The sequence below is a fragment of the Anomaloglossus baeobatrachus genome, chromosome 1, assembly GCF_048569485.1.
Source record: "Anomaloglossus baeobatrachus isolate aAnoBae1 chromosome 1, aAnoBae1.hap1, whole genome shotgun sequence".
NCBI classification, from domain to species: domain Eukaryota; kingdom Metazoa; phylum Chordata; class Amphibia; order Anura; family Aromobatidae; genus Anomaloglossus; species Anomaloglossus baeobatrachus.
In genome coordinates, this window is record NC_134353.1 from 502,748,980 (window position 1) to 502,770,084 (window position 21,105).

General features: G+C 50.7%; 1 protein-coding gene across 3 annotated transcripts in view; it reads left to right on the top strand.

The window, feature by feature from the left end:
* Positions 1–20,826, top strand: part of POLR1E (RNA polymerase I subunit E) — a 102,098-nt gene extending 81,272 nt beyond the window's left edge. For all 3 annotated transcript variants that reach the window (XM_075315848.1, XM_075315839.1, XM_075315830.1), the window contains exons 11-12: positions 18,616–18,747; positions 20,230–20,826. In XM_075315848.1, coding sequence (XP_075171963.1) covers positions 18,616–18,747; positions 20,230–20,383 — 286 coding nt within the window. In that variant the 3' untranslated portion in view covers positions 20,384–20,826. The remainder of the gene's footprint in view (positions 1–18,615; positions 18,748–20,229) is intronic.
* The last annotated feature ends 279 nt before the right edge of the window (positions 20,827–21,105 follow it).

Genomic DNA, 21,105 nt, shown 5'->3' on the forward strand with positions numbered 1-21,105 from the left:
AACAGGCCACAGAAGGGCCAGAGGAACTCTGATTCATGGCGGTCTAAGTCACGTCCTAAGAAGACCGCCGGAGGAACCGCCCCCAAGGCGGCCTCCTCATGACTTTCGGCCTCACCAAACCGCATCCTCAGTCGGTGGCAGGCTCTCCCGCTTTTGCGACGCCTGGTTGCCACATGTCCAAGACCGATGGGTGAGAGACATTCTGTCTCACGGTTACAGGATAGAGCTCAGCTCTCGTCCTCCGACTCGTTTCTTCAGAACATCTCCGCCCCCCGAACGAGCCGATGCTCTTTTTCAGGCGGTGAGCACTCTGAAGACAGAAGGAGTTGTGATCCCCGTTCCCCCTTCAGGAACGTGGTCGCGGTTTTTACTCCAACTTGTTTGTAGTGCCAAAAAAGGACGGATCATTCCGTCCCGTTCTGGACCTCAAACTGCTCAACAGACACGTGAAAACCAGACGGTTCCGGATGGAATCTCTCCGCTCTGTCATCGCCTCGATGTCCCAAGGAGACTTTCTAGCATCAATCGACATCAGGGATGCTTATCTCCACGTGCCGATTGCACCAGAGCATCAGCGCTTCCTGCGTTTCGCCATCGGAGACGAACACCTTCAGTTCGTGGCTCTGCCTTTCGGCTTGGCGACAGCCCCACGGGTCTTCACCAAGATCATGGCAACAGTGGTGGCAGTTCTACACTCTCAGGGACACTCGGTGATCCCTTACTTAGACGATCTTCTAGTCAGGGCACCCTCCCGGGTAGCATGCCAACACAGCCTGAATACTGCTCTGGAGACTCTCCAGAGGTTCGGGTGGATCATCAATTTCCCAAAGTCACAATTGACTCCGACCCAATCGCTAACTTACCTCGGGATGGAGTTTCATACTCTCTCAGCAATAGTGAAGCTCCCACTGGACAAACAGCGTTCACTACAGACAGGGGTGCAATCTCTCCTTCAAGGCCAGTCACACCCCTTGAGGCACCTCATGCACTTCCTAGGGAAGATGGTGGCAGCAATGGAGGCAGTTCCATTTGCGCAGTTTCATCTGCGTCCACTCCAATGGGACATTCTCCGCAAATGGGACAGGAGGTCGACGTCCCTCGACAGGAACGTCTCCCTGTCTCGGGCAGCCAAAGTCTCTCTTCAGTGGTGGCTTCTTCCCACTTCTCTGTCGAAAGGAAAATCCTTCCTGCCCCCATCCTGGGCGGTGGTCACGACGGACGCGAGTCTGTCAGGGTGGGGAGCGGTTTTTCTCCACCACAGGGCTCAGGGCACCTGGACTCAGCCAGAGTCCGCCCTTCAGATCAATGTTCTGGAGATAAGGGCAGTGTATCTAGCCCTAAAGGCGTTCCAGCCGTGGCTGGAAGGCAGGCAGATCCGAATTCAGTCGGACAACGCCACGGCGGTGGCGTACATCAATCACCAAGGCGGCACACGCAGTCGTCAGGCCTTCCAAGAAGTTCGGCGGATTCTGCTGTGGGTGGAAGCCACAGCCTCCACCATCTCCGCAGTTCACATCCCGGGCGTAGAAAACTGGGAAGCAGACTTTCTCAGTCGCCAGGGCATGGACGCAGGGGAATGGTCTCTTCACCCGGACGTGTTTCAAGAGATTTGTTGCCGCTGGGGAACGCCGGACGTCGACCTGATGGCGTCCCGGCACAACAACAAGGTCCCGGCATTCATGGCACGGTCTCAAGATCACAGAGCTCTGGCGGCAGACGCATTAGTTCAGGATTGGTCGCAGTTTCGACTGCCTTATGTGTTTCCTCCTCTGGCACTGCTGCCCAGAGTGTTACGCAAAATCAGATCCGACTGCCGCCGCGCCCTCCTCATCGCCCCAGACTGGCCGAGGAGGTCGTGGTACCCGGATCTGTGGCATCTCACGGTGGGTCAGCCGTGGCCACTGCCAGACCGACAAGACTTGCTGTCTCAAGGGCCATTTTTCCATCTGAATTCTGCGGCCCTCAACCTGACTGTGTGGCCATTGAGTCCTGGATCCTAGCGTCTTCAGGGTTATCTCAAGCGGTCATTGCCACTATGAGACAGGCCAGGAAACCAACGTCCGCCAAGATCTACCACAGGACGTGGAGGATCTTCTTATCCTGGTGTTCTGATTAGGGTTTTAGGGTTTTACTCCCTGGCCGTTTGCTTTGCCCATTTTTTTGTCATTCCTTCAATCCGGAATGGACAAGGGGTTGTCTCTCGGCTCTCTCAAGGGACAAGTATCGGCGCTTTCCGTGTTTTTTCAAAAGCGTCTAGCCAGGCTTCCGCAGGTACGCACGTTCCTGCAGGGAGTTTGCCACATAGTCCCTCCTTACAAGCGTCCGCTAGAACCCTGGGATCTTAACAGGGTGCTAACGGCTCTTCAGAAACCACCCTTCGAGCCGATGAGGGACGTTTCTCTTTCACGTCTTTCGCAGAAGGTGGTCTTCCTAGTGGCAGTCACATCACTTCGGAGAGTGTCTGAGCTAGCAGCGCTGTCATGCAAAGCCCCCTTCCTGGTGTTTCACCAGGATAAGGTGGTTCTGCGTCCGGTCCCGGATTTTCTCCCTAAGGTGGTATCTCCTTTTCATCTCAATCAGGATATCTCCTTACCTTCCTTTTGTCCTAATCCAGTTCACCAATGTGAAAAGGATTTGCACTTGTTAGATCTTGTGAGAGCACTCAGACTCTACATCTCTCGTACGGCGCCCCTGCGCCGTTCTGATGCGCTCTTTGTCCTTGTCGCTGGCCAGCGTAAAGGGTCACAGGCTTCCAAGTCAACCTTGGCTCGGTGGATCAAGGAACCGATTCTTGAAGCCTACCGTTCGTCTGGGCTTCCGGTCCCTTCAGGGCTGAAAGCCCATTTTACCAGAGCCGTGGGTGCGTCCTGGGCATTGCGGCACCAGGCTACGGCTCAGCAGATGTGTCAGGCGGCTACCTGGTCGAGTCTGCACACTTTCACGAAACACTATCAGGTGCATACCTATGCTTCGGCAGATGCCAGCCTAGGTAGGCGAGTCCTTCAGGCGGCGGTTGCCCACCTGTAGGAAGGGGCCGTTTTACGGCTCTTTTTATTCAAGGTATTCTTTTACCCACCCAGGGACTGCTTTTGGACGTCCCAATTGTCTGGGTCTCCCAATGGAGCGACAAAGAAGAAGGGAATTTTGTTTACTTACCGTAAATTCCTTTTCCTCTAGCTCCTATTGGGAGACCCAGCACCCGCCCCTGTTCCCTTCGGGCTGTTGTTTTTTTGTGTACACATGTTGTTCATGTTGCATTGTTCTTTGGTTCATGGTTTAGTTCTCCGAACATCCTTCGGATTGAGTTTACCTTAGACCAATTTATAAGTTTCCTCCTTCCTGCTTTGGCACCAAAACTGATGGGCCCGTGATGCACGGGAGGGTGTATAGGCAGAGGGGAGGGGTTACACTTTTTAAAGTGTAATGCTTTGTGTGGCTTCCGGAGGCAGAAGCTATACACCCAATTGTCTGGGTCTCCCAATAGGAGCTAGAAGAAAAGGAATTTACGGTAAGTAAACAAAATTCCCTTCTTTCATTGATTTCAGTGGTGAAAACGGAGGAAAAAAATGCAGAAAGAATTGACATGCTGCAGATCTTTTCTGCAATAAAATCTGCAAGGAAAAAGTCCTGAACATGTTAACAACACTTCAGAATTCTCATAGACTTTGCTGGCATCAGACTATTCTTGCAGTTTTCTGAAAATCTGCAAGAAATAAAATGCAGCAAAAATGCACCGTGTGCACACAGCCTTGTCAATTTTCATTTCTTGTTTTTCTTTTGTTCATACATTATTAAGCAACAAACCATATGAAACAAAATGGTTAAAGGGAACCTGTCAGGTCCCTAATGCGTTCTAACCTAGAAACGGTGATGTGTGTCCTAGTAACCCCTTCCTACCCATCCCTGTGTTGTAATAGTGTGTGTTATGAATGTATAAAAATGTTTTTTCTCTGACGCCTCATTGGGGGACACAGGACCATGGGTGTTATGCTGCCTATCCATAGGAGGACACTAAGTAGATGCAAAAGACATTAGCTCCTCCTCTTCAGTATACACCCCCTGGCCGGGCCAGGCAACTTCAGTTTTAGCTTAGTGTCTGTAGGAGGCACATCCTTTCAAGGTTTTGTTATTTTTTGAGGGCGACGGTTTCCCCTAGGGACCGATCTCCCAATACCATCAACGGGCGGGAACGCGGAGTGTCGCCTCCACGTACTCCCTCCTGCGACGCTGGATCCTGGGCTGCCTTTTACTGGACGACAGGTCCCACAGACATCGATTTTTCCAGAGCCCAGGGCAGAGGCTTACTTCCTCAGCTCCTTTTTGCAGGCACTGAGTTGATACATTGCACCTGTGTGGCCGGACACAGCAAGCTGACTCTGCTATTTCCACTGCCTGGACTGAGGCAGTGTTAAGGTGAGATCCCCCCTGACTGGTTTCCCAGGCAAAGGGAGAAAGATGGTGCAGGGAATGGCTCCCAGGACTACTGAATTTAGTCATTATTCCCACCATAGCTGCGTGCTGGCTGGAGGAGGGGGAGTCCCTTGCTGATTGCAGGGAATCCTGCAGAGATGGGCCAGAGTCACACTTGCGAGTCTCTCATTGAATCATCCGGCACTGACTCGCACTCTCCTGACAGGAGCGGGTCGGTTGCATGTATGTCTATGCAGCTGAGATGATCCTGTCCTGAGAGTGAGTCCATGCCAGGTGATTCAATGAGAGACTCGCGCGAGTTACACTCGAGGCACTCGCAAGTGTGACTCTGGCCATAATCTACCAGTGGCAGGGGAGGGTTCCCAGGGCTCATGAACTCGCAGTCTTTGTTCCCACTAGCTGTGTGCTGGCTGGAGGGAGGGGGAGAAAAAACTGTCACAGAAGCTCCCTTCCCGCTGTTTTTTGTTACCGACAGCAGGGGGGCACACTGACTTCTTCTTGGCGCTCTTTTAGCGCTAAGCTCCGCCCCCCGCAGGCCACGATAAGCTCCGCCCCCCAGGAAAGAGTGCCAAGATTTCCACAGAGCGGGCTTACTCCTTCCTGAGGATGCAGGGCCATCGGCTGATTCTGGTGAGGTACACCGAAGCAAATACAATCCTTGCTTCCCACTGCTTTATTTGTAGCTGTGCAGATCATTGCTCCCCCTCCTGGCATACTCCTATTAGGAACATGCAGAATTCTAAGGGTACTAAGAGTGCTAAGGCTCACATAGTCTATTATTCAGCCTGCACTGCCTGCCACGCTGAGCTACCACGTAAACACACCTCTTCTCTCTGTGAGTCCTGTGCCCCTATAGCCCCCCAAGACTCCCCCGCCACCACCGCCGCAACAGTCAGCCCAGAGCCTAGGGCTCCCAGCCCACCGAAATGGGCACACTTTCTGTCCCAATCCATGGAAAAACTGTCACAGAACCTGGTGCTGGCTATGCAATGTCGTCCTGCACACCCTTCTGGGTCCCTGGACGGAACGCAGCCTGAGGATACCCCTATGGAGGGTCCTTCTGAGGTAATCCGGGCCCATGCTTCACCGGTTGCAGGGATCAGAAAAAGAGCACACGGCCGGGAGTCTCCAGCACTCTCTCATGGCCCCCATGGCTCTCCCTCGGGAGCACACAGGGCAGACTCTCTCACATGCTCCACAGCTTCTGAAGAGGCGGAGGAGGGAGAATGCTGTTTGTACCAGGATGATTCCTTGGTTTCAACCTCCCCAGATGATCAAACTGCAATAGACTCTTTTATAGCAGCAATCAACCAAACTCTGCATGTGGAGGATCCCCCATCTACTACCACTGACCATGAGGTCTCCTTTAAGAGGGCAAGGAAACCCCAAAAGGTTTTCGCTGATCACCCAGAGTTTCAGGATATCCTCACAAAGCAAAGGGGGAAGCCTGACAGGCACTTCGGTAACCGTAAACTCATGGAGTCCCAGTACCTTTTTGCCTCACCTGCCCCTAAGGGCTGGGCCGATCTGCCCTCGGTCGACCCCCCGGTCTCCCGCCTTGCCACAAAGACGCTCTTGTCTTTACCCGATGGTTCTTCCATCAAGGACCCGACAGACAGGTGGAGCACCTCGCCCGCTCTGCCTTTGAGGCTGCGGGTTCCTCCCTCTTGCCCTCCTTTGCCTCTGTGTGGGTCGCAAAGGCGATCTCGGTCTGGGCAGAATCCCTTAACACTTCGCTTGAGGAATCCCAGTTCCCTCATACCTTCACAGAGGTAACAGCTCAAATTGCCGCTGCAGCGGAGTACCTCATGCGGCCTCCATTGACGCTGCTACCTGCGCAGCTTTTGCCGCCTCAAATACCATAGCCATCCGTAGAGCTCTCTGGCTCCAATAATGGCGAGCGGACTCTGTCTCCAAGAAGTCTCTCACGGGTCTTCCCTTTTTTTCCAGACCGATTGTTTGGCGAACGTCTGGACAAGCTCATTTCTGACGCCACGGGAGGAAAGAGTACCTCCCTTCCCCAGCTGAAGCCCAGGACGACCTTCACCAGACGTCCACAGTCCTCGTTCCGCTCCTTTCGGAACTCTTTTGGTTGGTCGACATCCCGCTTTGCCCCCGCCACTAGCCGCGGACTACGCAAGGGACCGACCTTCTCAGCTCTCCCCGAAACCCACTTCGTCATGGCAGCCTAGACCGAAACAGTACAGGACTAGGGAGACTCGGCCACAACGTTTTCCCCCCTCATGACTCCTTCGGCGCCCCGGAAGACACACTCATTGTAGGTGGGCGACTGCGGCTCTTTCAATACATCTGGGCTGCCGCCTCAGATGACAAATGGGTGCAAGACCTTGTGTCTTCCGGTTACCACATAGAATTTCGAACCCGACCCCCGAGTAGGTTCTTTCTCTCAAACCCCCCAAAGACTCGAAAACGACGCAAGGCTTTTTTTCTCAGCAATCCACTCGCTCCAAAACAGCAGGAGTGATAAATACCTGTCCCGGACGACGAGAAGTTCAAGGGTTGTTATTCTAACCTCTAACCTCTTTGTGGTCCCCAAAAAGGATGGGTCAGTTCGACCCATCCTGGACCTCAAACACCTGAACAAACATGTGCACGTACGGAGATTCAGAATGGAGTCCCTAAGGTCCATTATTGCATCCGAGGGGGAATTCCTCGCCTCCATAGATATCAAGGACGCGTACCTGCACATACCCATCGCCCCAGCTCACCAAAAGTTCCTCCACTTCGCGGTTCAGGACTCCCATTTTCAATTCATAACCCTACCCTTCGGCCTTGCCACCACACCAAGGGTCTTCACCAAAGTCATGGCGGCCGCCATGAGCGTCCTTCATTCCAGGGGAGTAGTCGTTCTCCCTTACTTGGACGACCTCCTCATCAAGGCCCCCTCCTTCCGCGACTGCTCAACCAGCGTACAGATCACCGTGGACACCCTGTCCCGCTTAGGCTGGCTACTGAATCTAGATAAATCATCCCCGGTCCCATCACGATCCATCACCTTCCTGGGCATGTCCCTGGACACCTGTCTGGGCTTGATGTATCTCCCTCAGGATAAGGCGATCGCTCTTCGACAAGCGGTACGCTGCCTTCTACGTCCTCCATCTCGCTCCATTCGAATCAGCATGAAGGTGCTCGGCAGGATGGTGGCGGCTATGGGGGCAGTACCCTTTGGTCAGCTAAACCTCCGCCCACTGCAGCTAGCCCTTCTAGCTGCCTGGGTCAAGAGCCCCTTCTACCTGGACAAACATCTTCACCTGACGCCTTCAGTCAGGTATGCACTCCGCTGGTGGCTTCGGTCCTCATCCCTATCTAAGGGGAGATCTTTTCTCCCAGTGAACTGGCTGTTCCTGACCACGGACGCCAGCCTCCTAGGCTGGGGAGCAGTGTACCGGCACCACACTTCTGAAGGACGTTGGACGCCCCAGGAGTCTTCCCTACCCATAAACATCCTGGAAATCCGCGCGATCTTCCTCGCGCTCAGGGCGTTCTGCCCTCTGCTAGCGGTTCGTCAGATTCGAGTCCAGTCAGACAATGCTACAGTTGTGGCCTATATCAATCGGCAGGGGGGCACCCGCAGCAAAGCGGCTTACCTCGAGGCCCATAAGATCCTCAGCTGGGCCGAATCGACGGGGTCAGTGATATCAGCGGTACACACACCGGGAGTAGAGAACTGGGCAGCAGACTTTCTAAGTCGCCAAGGCCTGGCCGCCGGAGAGTGGTCTCTCCACCCAGAAGTGTTCCTACACATCTGCACTCGCTGGGGTACACCAGACGTGGATCTAATGGCCTCAAGGTTGAACGCAAAGGTACCAGCGTTCATAGCCAGGTCACGCGACCCGCAGTCCATCGACGCGGATGCTCTAGTCTGCTCTTGGCAACACTTCCGCCTGCCTTACATATTTCCACCTCTACCCCGCTGCCGCGGGTAATCAGGAAGATCAAGGCAGAGGGAGTCCCGGTGATAGCACCGGACTAGCCCAGGCGCGCCTGGTACGCCGAATTAGTACAAATGCTCACAGATGTACCGTGGCGCCTTCCAGACATCCCAGACTTGCTGACCCAAGGGCCCATTTCCCATCAGAACACCAGATCCCTGAAGCTGACGGCATGGCCATTGAGACCTGGGTATTAACAAGAGCGGGATTCTCCCCCGCGGTTATCTCCACCATGATCAGCGCCCGAAAGCCTGCTTCATCCCGCATTTACCACCGTACGTGGAAAATCTTCCTTTCATGGTACAGGGAAACTAACGTCTAGCCTATGCCTCTGGCCATCCCCAGAATTTTCGACTTTCTGCAGTCTGCCTTGCAAGCGGGGTTGGCTCTCAGCTCCCTTGAAGGGCAGGTCTCTGCGCTCTCAATCTTATACCAATGCCGCCTGGCTCAAAAACCGCAAGTCAAGACCTTCCTCCAGGGCATTTCCCATCTAGTTCCCCCGTACAAACGGCCGCTGGACCCATGAGACCTCAATCTCGTTCTGGACGGTGTCCAGAGGTCCCCCTTTGAACCTCTCAAGGAATCCTCCCTTGCTCTTCTGTCCTGGAAGGTAACATTCCTGGTGGCAATTACGTCCATCAGACGGGTTTCGGAGCTGGCAGCACTCTCTTGCCGCGAGCCTTTTCTGATCTTTCACCAGGACAAGGTGGTTCTGCGCCCCCTTCCGGATTTTCTTCCAAAGGTTCCTACCCCGTTTCATTTGAACGAGGACATTGTTCTGCCTTCCTTTTGTCCACACCCAGTTCATAGGGTGGAAAGGTCTCTGCATTCGTTAGATCTTGTCAGAGCTCTCAGATAATACATAACCAGGACAGCCCCCTTTAGGAAAACGGACTCTTTGTTCGTCATTCCTGAGGGGCCTAAGAAGGGACAGGCAGCTTCAAAGGCAACTCGCTCGCTGGATTCGCTCTGCGATCCAGGAAGTCTACCACTTGCAACTCAAGCCCATTCCTAGTGGGCTGCGGGCTCATTCCACGCTAGCAGTTGGCGCTTCGTGGGCCATTCGGCATCAGGTTTCAGTGGAACAGGTGTGTAAGGCTGCGACCTGGTCTAGCCTACATACGTTTTCAAAGCATTACAGAGTCCATACCCAGGTTTCAGCTGAGGCAAATCTGGGTAGGAAAATTCTGCAAACGGCAGTAGAGCACCTCTCTCAGTAGGCGCTCCAGGATTGTACAGCTAATGGCCTAAAGAAGGCAGGGTTTAAACCCATATTCACACTTAAAAAGGTTTTACCACAAAGCAAGCACATTTTTTAATCAATAGATCTTAGAATAAAAATTAATTTCCACAACTGAATGTATTAAAAAAAAAACCAAAACCTGTTCCTGTGCTGAGATGTTATAAATGTGTCCCTGCTATGTACTGTGTAATGGCAGTGTCTGACAGTTATGGGGACAAGGTCTGATCATACCACATCTCCTGGGTAGGTGAGGAAGTAAAAAGTATACAGACATTACAGCACAGGATCGCAGCTGATTATTTTTGTGAAGTAAAACAGACAGGGAAATGTTTTACTGCACAGTGAGGATAAGCTGTGATCCGGTAATATGCCCTTCTCTGACCATGAGATGTGGTATGATCAGTCCATGTCCCTGTACAGTTAAGCACGGCTTTGTTAAGGTTCCACTACTACTGACTGATCTCTGTGAGAATAGGTTTGTCTTTATGGAGACTGTAATCATCTATTAACTTTTGGCATCTTTCCACTAAATAGGTGATTATAAAAAAAAAAAAAAAATGGCAGGGGGCCCCACTGCTGGAACCCTCACCAATCGCTTGAACTGAGGTCTCAAACCACCAATTTTATCTCAATGATTGATGTCAGTGATTGAGTTTGAATGAAGCGGTGGTCAAGCATGCACCCTACTTAATTTAAATTAAATCTGTCAACAGTGTTTACGGTACCCCTGTAATGCAACATCTATCATGCTTTTATTATAGCAAAGCTTTCCAGCAATATTTTTCTTTAAAAAAAATCTTCTTTTAAAGGGAACCTATCACCAGGTTTTTCCCTTCTGAGCTGCAGCCACCAGCAGTAAGCCCTTATATACAGCATTCCAGAATGCTGTATGTGAGTGCCCAGGCTGCTCTGTATAACGTAAAAAAAAAAAACACCTTTATAATACCTAGGGGACTGTCCGGTCCAATGGGTGTTGCTGGTCTCTGTCCAACATCTCCTCCATCTTGTAGGATTGAAGTCTTCCTGTCCAGCCCCTTGTGCATGACGCGTCCTACGTCAATCACAGAAAAGCCTCCATTGTGCTCCTGCACAGGCGCATTTTGATCTGTTCGAGTAGAGTACTGTATTGTGCAGGTGCAAGGAAATGTCAAATACCACTTGCGCATGCACAGTACAGTAGTTTGATCTGCCCTCAGCCAGGAAAATCAAAGTGCACATGCGCAGGAGCACAATGCAGGTCTCTGTGAATAATGCAGGATGCATCATGCACATGGGTCTGGGCAGGACGACGGCGATCCCACAGTATGGAGGAGACGCCAGATCCAAAGAGCAGAGACACCCATTAGACCGGACTGCCCCCTAGGAGAGTATTATAAAGCTTTTTTTTACATTACACACAGCGGTCTGGGCTGTTATATACAGTATTCTGGAATGCTGTATATAAGACGTTACTGTTGGTGGCTGCAGCTCATAAGGGAAAAACCTGGTGACAGGTTCCCTTTAACAATGCATCTCGTCATTTAAACAAGCTAATCTGGTAATAGGGCTGTACATCATCAAGACGCAGTTGAGCAGAATCCTAAAAATAGCGGCCTGCATCCATTAGATGCAACAATCCCAGCACTTTACTCTGCTCATCCCCATTGCCCTGTTGCGGTAGCAATCTGGGTAATATGAGGAGTTAAAGATAGCTGTCACTAAGCCCTGGATTAGTAACGGGTAAAGTCTATGAAGCCCCCCCCCCCATTACTAATCCTGTAAGTGAAAAGAAATAAAACAAACCCTGAAAAAATCCTTTCTTCGGCGCTCCATTGGGAGACCCAGACGATTGGGTGTATAGCTACTGCCTCCGGAGGCCACACAAAGTATTACACTAAAAAGTGTAAGGCCCCTCCCCTTCTGGCTATACACCCCCCGTGGGATCACGGGCTGCTCAGTTTTCAAGCTTTGTGCGAAGGAGGTCAGACATCCACGCATAGCTCCACTTTTTTAGTCAGCAGCAGCTGCTGACTATGTCGGATGGAAGAAAAGAGGGCCCATACTAGGGCCCCCAGCATGCTCCCTTCTCACCCCACTCTTGTCGGCGGTGTTTGTTAAGGTTGAGGTACCCATTGCGGGTACGGAGGCTGGAGCCCACATGCTGCTTTCCTTCCCCATCCCCCTGAGGGCTCTGGTGAAGTGGGATCTTACCGGCCTCCAGGCTCTGAGGCCGGGCTCCATCCACAGACCCGGAGATCCTGCTGGAATGGAGCGGAGTATCGTCAGGGACAGGCCCTGCAACGTTAAGGTACTCTGTGTCCCCGTACAGTCTATGCACAGACACACTCCAGCGTTGCTGGGTGTGTTAGTGCGCCGGGGACAGTAGCGCTGCGCGCTTGGGCTTTACTCACTGCAGCTTAGCTGAGTGAGTTTATGTGTCGGGAACTACCGCGCCAGCCGCTGCTGGAGCAGCGGCGCGGCTGAGACTTGTGGTGCGCCGGGGACTTTCGCGCTGCCGTGCTTTTACGACGGCAGCGCTTATAAATCTAGTCCCCGGCTTTTGCGGCCTAGTTACGTTTCGTTCCCGCCCCCAACCCTGCCAGTCAGGGAAGGGGCGAGACGCTGTACAATGATCAGCGCCGAGGGCTGGAGTCTTATTTACATACTCCAGCCCTCTCACTGGGCACAGGGGGACGCCAGTTTCCCGCTCTTGTCTGGGGCACGCCTCACGGCCCGCCCCTCTTCACAGGACGCCGGCAGCCATTCCTGCAGGCAATCTAAGCTGGAGAACGGACACAGGCTCTGGGAGACCCAGCAAAGGGATTCTGGCGACCACTTACCCGCTTATGCGGGCGGTAAGCAGCACCTTGGTGCTGACCCCACTATTGCCACAGTGTTTTTTTTTGTGTACTTTATCCTTGTACTTATATTTGCAAGACCATACACAGACACACGCCAGCATTGCTGGGCGTGTTAGTGCGCCGAGGACAACAGCGCTGCGCGCTTGGACTATACTCACTGCAGCTTAGCTGAGTGAGTTTATCTGTGGGAAACTGCCGCGCTGGAGGCTGCGGCGCGGCTGAGACTTGTGGCGGTACGGTCGCTTCTTGGCGATATACCCCTAGATAGCTCTGAGGAGACAACAGCATGTCGTCAGCATAGAGCAAGGGGGCCAAGGCACAGGCTTTCTATGCTGTCTGTACCGCACGTGAGGCTGTTTTACCGGCAGGTTCCACTAACCCCTAATGGGTAGAGTCTCTGCTAGTGGTGGCCCAGAGAGGGCCACCTGTGAAACTGTCCAGAGGACAGAGTTGCAGTTTTTTTGCTGATAAAATGTCTTGGACTATGAACAAAATTCTAGCAACTTTGCAGTCCAGGGCGGTGACTCAGACCATGGGCATTGTTGAATCAAGGCTCCCCGGTCTCCCTCAGTTGGAACTAATCCGTGCTCCAAGGGGGTCCCATACATCCCAGACTGAGGGCTCTGACACGGACGACAGTCCCAGACAGCCTAAGCGAGCTCGCTGGGAGAGACCCTCGACTTCACACACTGGTCAGGGTCTCAGCGAGAGGATTCTCTGTATGATGAGGTAGCTGATCAGGTTTCTGATCCTGAGACCGCTTTCATTCTGGATGCTCCTAATGGGACGCCATGGTGAATGATCTCATAGCGCCCATCAATACACTGGTGGATATTTCTCCCTCAGCCCCTCCAGTGGAGGAGGCAGCTTCAGCAGGAGAAATTCCATTTCAGGTATCCCAAGCGTAAATTCAGTACTTTTTGGGCCTCTCTGACTCAGAGGAGCAGTCCAGAAACACTACGCTTATCCAGACAAGCTTTCTCCGACGCGCCATCCTCCATAGTTGCAGTGGAAGATGGGACTTCACTTAAAGATGCCATTGACAGACAGATGGACCTCTGGTTGAAATCTGTCTATGAAGCTATCGGCGCGTCGTTTGCTCCGGCATTCGCAGCCGTATGGGCACTCCAAGCTATTTCAGCTGGTCTTGCGCAGATAGACACTGTCACACGTACATCTGTGCCGCAGGTGGCGTCCTTAACCTCGCATGCATTGCGACTTACGCTATTCATGCTGTCCTGGACTCTACGAGCCGTACGCCGGTGGCGTACGCCAACTCCGTGGTTTTGCGCAGACCCTTGGGGTTAAGGGAATGGAAGGCAGCTCCTGCTTCCAAAAAGGGCTTAACCAGTTTGCCATTATCTGGTGACAGACTGTTGGCTGAGCGATTGGATGAAATCATTAAACAGGCCAAGGGTAAGGATTCTTCCTTACACCAGCCCAGATCAAACAAAACCCAAGGAAGGACAGTCGACGTTTCGGTCCTTTCCAGGCTCGGGCTGGTCCCAATTTTCCTAGTCCAAAAGGCTCAGAGGGGCTCAGACTCCTGGCGGGCTCAATCACGCCCAAAGAAGGCAGCCGGAGGAACCGCTACCAAGGCGGTTTCCTCATGACTTTCAGCCCTCTCTCTCCGCATCCGCGGTCGGTGGCAGACTCTTCCGCTTTGGCGGCATTTAGCTGCCACAGGTCAAAGACCGGTGGGTGAGAGACATTTTGTCTCACGTGTACAGGATAGAGTTTTGTTCTCGTCCTCCGGCTCGATTCTTCAGAACTTCCCCACCTCTCGACCGAGCCGATGCTCTTCTGCAGGCAGAAGGAGTGATAATCCCTGTTCCTCTTCAGGAACAAGGTCACGGTTTTTACTCCAATCTGGTTGTGGTGCCAAAAAAGGACGGCTCTTCCGTTCCGTTCTAGACCTAAAACTGCTCAAAAAGCAGTGTAAACCAGGCGGTTCCGGATGGAATCCCTCCGCTCCGTCATTGCCTCAAGGTCTCAAGGAGATTTCCTAGCATCAAGAGACATCAGGATGCTTATCTCCACGTGCCGATTGCTCCAGAGCACCAGCGTTTGCTGCGATTCGTTATAGAAGACGAGCATCTTCAGTTCGTAGCCTGCCCTTAGGTCTGGCGACAGCCCCACGGGTTTTCACCAAGGTCATGGCAGCAGTGGTAGCAGTCCTGCACTCTCAGGGTCACTCTGTGATCCCTTACTTGGACGATCTACTTGTCAAGGCACCCTCTCAAGAGGCATGCCAACGCAGCCTGAACGTTGCGCTGGAGACTCTCCAGAGTTTCGGGTGGATCATCAACTTTTCAAAGTTAAATCTGACACCGACCCAATCACTGACATATCTTGGCATAGAGTTTTATACTCTCTCAGCGATAGTGAAGCTTCCGCTGGACAAACAGCGTTCACTACAGACGGGGGTGCAGTCTCTCCTTCAAGGCCAGTCACACCCCTTAAGACGCCTCATGCACTTCCTAGCGAAGATGGTAGCAGCAATGGAGGCAGTCCCTTTCGCGCAGTTTCATCTGCGTCCACTTCAATGGGACATTCTCCGCCAAAGTGATGGGAAGTCGACGTCCCTAGACAGGAACGTCTCCCTTTCTCAGACGGTCAAGGACTCTCTTCAGTGGTGACTTCTTCCCACCTCATTCCCATCCTGGACGGTGGTCACGACAGACGTGAGTCTGTCAGGGTGGAGAATAGTCTTTCTCCACCACAGGGCTCAGGGTACGTGGACTCAGCAGGAGTCCACCCTTCAGATCAATGTTCTGGAAATCTAAGCAGTGTATCTTGCCCTGCAAGCCTTCCAGCAGTGGCTGGAATGCAAACGGATCCGAGTTCAGTCGGACAACTCCACAGCGGTAGCATACATCAACCACCAAGGCAGAATACGCAGTCGGCAAGCCTCCCAAGAAGTCCGGCGGACTCTGATGTGGGTGGAAGACAGAGCATCCACCATATCCGCAGTTCACATCCCGGGCGTAGAAAACTGGGAAGCAGACTTCCTCAGTCGCCAGGGTATGGACGCAGGGGAATGGTCTCTGCACCCGGACGTGTTTCAGGAAATCTGGGGCCTTCGGGGGAGGCCGGACGTCGACCTAATGGCGTCTAGGCACAACACCAAGGTCACGAGTTTCATGGTGTGGTTTTACGATCAACGAGCTCTGGCGGCAGGCGCCTTAGTTCAGGATGGGTCGCAGTTCCAGCTACCCTATGTGTTTCCCCCTCTGGCACTGTTGCCCAGAGTGCTACGCAAGATCAGCTCCGATTGCCGCCGCGCCATCCTCGTCGCCCCAGACTGGCAGAGGAGGTCGTGGTACCCGGATCTGTGGCATCTCACGGTCGGCCAGCCGTGGGCACTACCAGACCGGCCAAACTTACTGTCCCAAGGGCCGTTTTCCATCTGAATCCTACGGCCCTGAACCTGACTGGGTGGCCATTGAGTCCTGGATCCTAGCGTCTTCAGGATTATCTCATGACGTCATTGCCACCATGTGACGGGCTAGGAAGCCGACGTCTGCCAAGATCTACCACTGGACGTGGAAGATATTCTTACCTTAGGGCTCTGCTCAGGGAGTGTCTCCCTGGCCATTTGCATTGCCTACTTTTCTTTCCTTCCTGCAATCTGGTTGGGAAACAGGTTTGTTGCTCGGCTCCCTTAAAGGACAAGTTCCAGCGCTGTCTGTATTCTTTCAGAAGCGCCTAGCACGACTTCCTCAGGTACGCACGTTCCTGCAGGGGGTTTGTCACATTGTCCCTCCGTACTGAGGCCGTTAGACCCATGGGATCTGAACAGGGTACTAATTGCTCTCCAGAAGCCGCCCTTCGAGCCTCTGAGGGACGTTTCACTTTCTCGACTTTCACAGAAAGTGGCCTTTCTGGTAGCGGTCACGTCTCTTCGGAGAGTGTCCGAGCTAGCAGCGCGGTCATCCAAAGCTCCCTTCCTGGTGTTTCACCAAGACAAGGTAGTGCTGCGCCCGATTCCGGAGTTTCTCCCTAAGGTGGTATCCCCTTTTCATCACAATCAGGATATCTCCTTACCTTCCTTTTGTCCTTATCCATTTCATCGATATGAAATGGATTTGCATTGTTGGATCTGGTGAAGAGCACTCAGAATCTACATTTCCCGCACGGCGCCCCTGCTCCGATCGGATGCACTCTTTGTCCTTGTCACTGGTCAGCGCAAGGGGTCGCAGGCTGCCAAATCCACCCTGGCTCGATGGATCAAGGAACCAATCCTTGAAGCCTACCGTTCTGCTGGGCTTCCGGTTCCATCAGGGCTGAAGGCCCATTCTACCAGAGCCGTGGGTGCGTCCTGGGCATTACGGCACCAGGCTACGGCTCAGCAGGTGTGCCAGGCGGCTACCTGGGCGAGTCTGCACACCTTCACCAAGCGTTATCAGGTGCATGCCTACGCTTAGGCGGATGCCAGCCTAAGTAGAAGAGTCCTGCAGGCGGCGGTTGCCTCCACGTAGGGAAGGGCTGTTTTTACAGTCCAAACTTGAGGTATTAATTTACCCACCCAGGGACTGCTTTTGGACGTCCCAATCGTCTGGGTCTCCCAATGGAGCGCCGAAGAAGAAGGGAATTTTGTTACTTACCGTAAATTCCTTTTCTTCTAGCTCCAATTGGGAGACCCAGCACCCGCCCCTGTTTCCTTCGGGATTTTTGGTTTGTTCGGGTACACATGTTGTTCATGTTGAATGGTTTCAGTTCTCCGATGTTCCTTCGGATTGAATTTGTTTAACCAGTTATTGGCTTTCCTCCTTCTTGCTTTTGCACTAAAACTGAGCAGCCCGTGATCCCACGGGGGGTGTATAGCCAGAAGGGGAGGGGCCTTACACTTTTTAGTGTAATACTTTGTGTGGCCTCCGGAGGCAGTAGCTATACACCCAATCGTCTGGGTCTCCCAATTGGAGCTAGAAGAAAAGGAATTTACGGTAAGTAACAAAATTCCCTTCTTTATTTGAAATGAAATACAAAAAACACACTCTTTCTCCAGTTTATTAACCCAACAAGTACCCAGGTCCGACATAATCCACACAAGGTCCAATGACGATCCCGGCTCTGTTCCATCCTGAAGTCACAGCATGCCGGCATATTGCAGAACATGACCGCCTACTGCAGCTTCAGACAGACACTGACTGAGCTGCAGCAGTGAGAGCTGGTGTCATTGAGTTTATCTGCGGTCACAGCTGTAGTTTCCCATGGTACCCCACATGTGACTGTAGATAAACTTAGTGACGTCACCACTGTCAGTGACCATTACCGGTGTCTGTTTCAAGGTTGTAAAAGTAGCCAATATGTCTTAGTTGGCCTTGTACAAAGGTAAGAAGGAGAGCTCCCAAATCTTAGATGTGATCTGCCATCCCCTCGTTCAATAAACTTTTCTCATCCCCCAAGAAATCAAACCAGGGCCAACTTGTGTATGAAGTTTGTATGTTACCACCGTGTTTTTGCGTAAATTTCCTCCAGATGTACTGAAAGGATATATAGATTGTGATAGTGATGTTTACACATGTATATCGTTGTAAAATATTTTTGGTAGTTTCTAAGCAATCATACTAAAGAGATTCCTGTGTTGCCATATGACTAGTGATGTGTGAAGGAAGTTAGTGCCAACAAATTTCACAGCTTTGTACAAAGATCATCTATATTTACATTAGTCCCTAACCCCATTTAGTCTTACTCTAGTTTATTATGCAATGATTTGTGCATATACATCTATTATTTGGAAATATCGAAATGTATAGTCTTTTTTTTTTTTTTTTTTTTTCTTAAACCATATTTTTAGAATAAAACTTCCTATTATGACCAGTCTTTATTCCGTAAATTGGGGTACCTGGATGTATTTGCATTAAAGTAGTATTCTGGCATCATTGACTTTCACATCACCAGATCTCTGCCGGGACGTGTGCGTGTCAGACAGGTGTTATGCATTTGTCATATCCATTAATATAGGACATGTACATTATATCTGCCTATCATGTATGCGTCCTGTTGGATATCTGTAGACTCAACAACCTCACCAAGGGATGCAGGAGTGAGGGGTGATATCATTCCTTATTAATCAGAAACGTTTGTAAACTAATATGTCCTGGGATGCTAAATTATATGGCCTGATGTTATCTTCCTTTTCTAGTATAAAGAATTCCATATCTGCCACAATGAAATGTAAAATTGTGTCCTATGCCCTAGCCCTGGCATTGCATATTTCTGACTTTCAAGTAGATCTGACGTTATTACAGAGGGATCTCAAGCTTACAGAGAACAGGTATGTAGCATTGTGTGTATGTATGCACTCCCAGCAGATAACCATTCATATAAGTATTACCTCCTAACAAAGCATTTTTGTTTTCCTTCTAAAAAAAACCAAAAAACAAAACAAAACTTTTCCCCCAGAAACACTGAGACTTTTGTAGAACAACTTGTAGCATATACACCTACGTCTCATAGTCTATATGGGCACCGATGCCGGGAGAAATGAGTATTTAGTTTTTTATTTAAACCCATCATTACATTTCTTTAAAACATAACTCAAGTGTTTTTTGTTTTCTATTTTCAGCGCTGCAATAGTGCTTTAAATCTAAGGGGTACTTTGCACACTGCGACATCGCTAGCCGATGCTAGCGATGCCGAGCGCGATAGTACCCGCCCCCGTCGCACATACGATATCTTGTGATAGCTGCCGTAGCAAACATTATCGCTACGGCAGCTTCACACGCACTTACCTGCCCTGCGACGTCGCTCTGGCCGGCGACCCGCCTCCTTCCTAAGGGGGCGTGTCGTGCAGCGTCACAGCGACGTCACACGGCAGCCGTCCAATAGAAGCGGAGGGGCGGAGATGAGCGGGACTTAAACATTTCGCCCACCTCCTTCCTTCCGCATTGTCGGTGGACGCAAGTAAGGAGATGTTCCTCGCTCCTGTGGCTTCACACACAGCGATGTGTGCTGCTGCAGGAACGAGGAACAACGTCGTATCTCCTATTGGTGCGACATTAGGAAAATGTCCGACACTACACAGATTACCGATTTACGACGCTTTTGCAATCATTGATCTGCGCATCTATGCTTTACACGTTGTGACGTCGTTACCGACGCCGGATGTGCGTCACTTTTGATTTGACCCCGACGATATCGCAACGTGCAAAGTACCCCTTAGTCCCTTGCCCTCAGTCTTATACTGTCCCTCCGGTGTCTTCACCTTTTTTTTTTCGGCATCGCTCCGGTCCCTTGGGGCCACCTCGTGCCTATAACGTCTGGCTAGCTAGAAGTTACAGCACAAGCTCTCAATAAAAATCTGAAAGCCAGAATGAGGCTTTCATAGAGTTGTATTGATTTGTGACCCCCGGCTCGCTCCATAATAAACTAGAGCAACCGGCAGGTCACAAACCGCCAAAGACAGGAAGGAGCGGTGGGGAATACCGGTGAAGACACTGTAAGGTGGGTACAACACAAGGGACAGGGGACTTAGATTTAAAACCCCACTCCAGCAGTAAAATAAAGAAAATAATGCTGTAGTGGGGCTATAATTTGGCAGATGTGTTTTGGACATTTGCTAAGTTAGCGGTGGTTTATACTGTATAGCCAGGCTCCTGTTAGCACATTTGCGTTACTATATTACGCGCACTTTCCTTAGTAAGACATTCACACAGAAGATACCAGTATATATGAAATGGGATACAAATGAGTTATTTGGTTTTCTCCAGCATGCAGAATATCACCATATATATGTGGTTTCCTTGTGTTTCATTAGGATGATTGAAATCGCTAAAGCCATGGGGCTGAGAATAACCAAGAGAATAATGTTCGCCAGCTTGTCTATGGATGAGGGACACAAAATGGGCACATTGGAACTACCTTTGCCAGTGTACAAGCCGGGAGGAGCGAGAAAACGCAAGACGCTCTGAGAAAACATCTATTACAAACTTGTCACAAATCTTGGATGTAATTTAATGTTGCCAGAGTGTTCATTTAAGAGTAAAGGACTGTGCTGAATGCTGGAAAAAAACATATCATTTTCCCTTTATACTTATTACATTGACAAGGAAGAATGATATACTCTACAAATAACTCTTTCTAAAAATGTTACAATAATAAAATGAAGACCCAATACCAATTCCAAAAACCACTTCATCTGCCTCTTTTTATAACGTTACTGAGCTGCAGTGTAACAAAAAGCTACTCATTTTATGGATGTTCAGTGCAAATCACATCAACTGACCCTATTCAATGAAGAGGGATGTTATTGATGGAGTATGCCAGACTTGTAAGTATTGTAAAGATGCGTTAACTCCACTATTGTTGGGAACACTTTGGAATTGTAAATAAAGAATAAAAAAGATCTCTCGTTTGCCATGAAATGCTATTCTCTGTATTCTTTGTAGGAGTGAAGATAGTAACTGCTGCAGTAGTCTGACCATACTAAATGCTAGTATGTAGTAGAGAAGGGGGCACTCAAGTTTCATTTGGTAAATTTATAAACTTAACATATGATCTCAACCCAACTTAAACTGTACAATTTTTATTAATCATTAAAATACCAAATATCCACAGACAGACACACAAACATATAGATAAAAATGGATCAGATATATAATATATATATATATATATATATATATATATATAT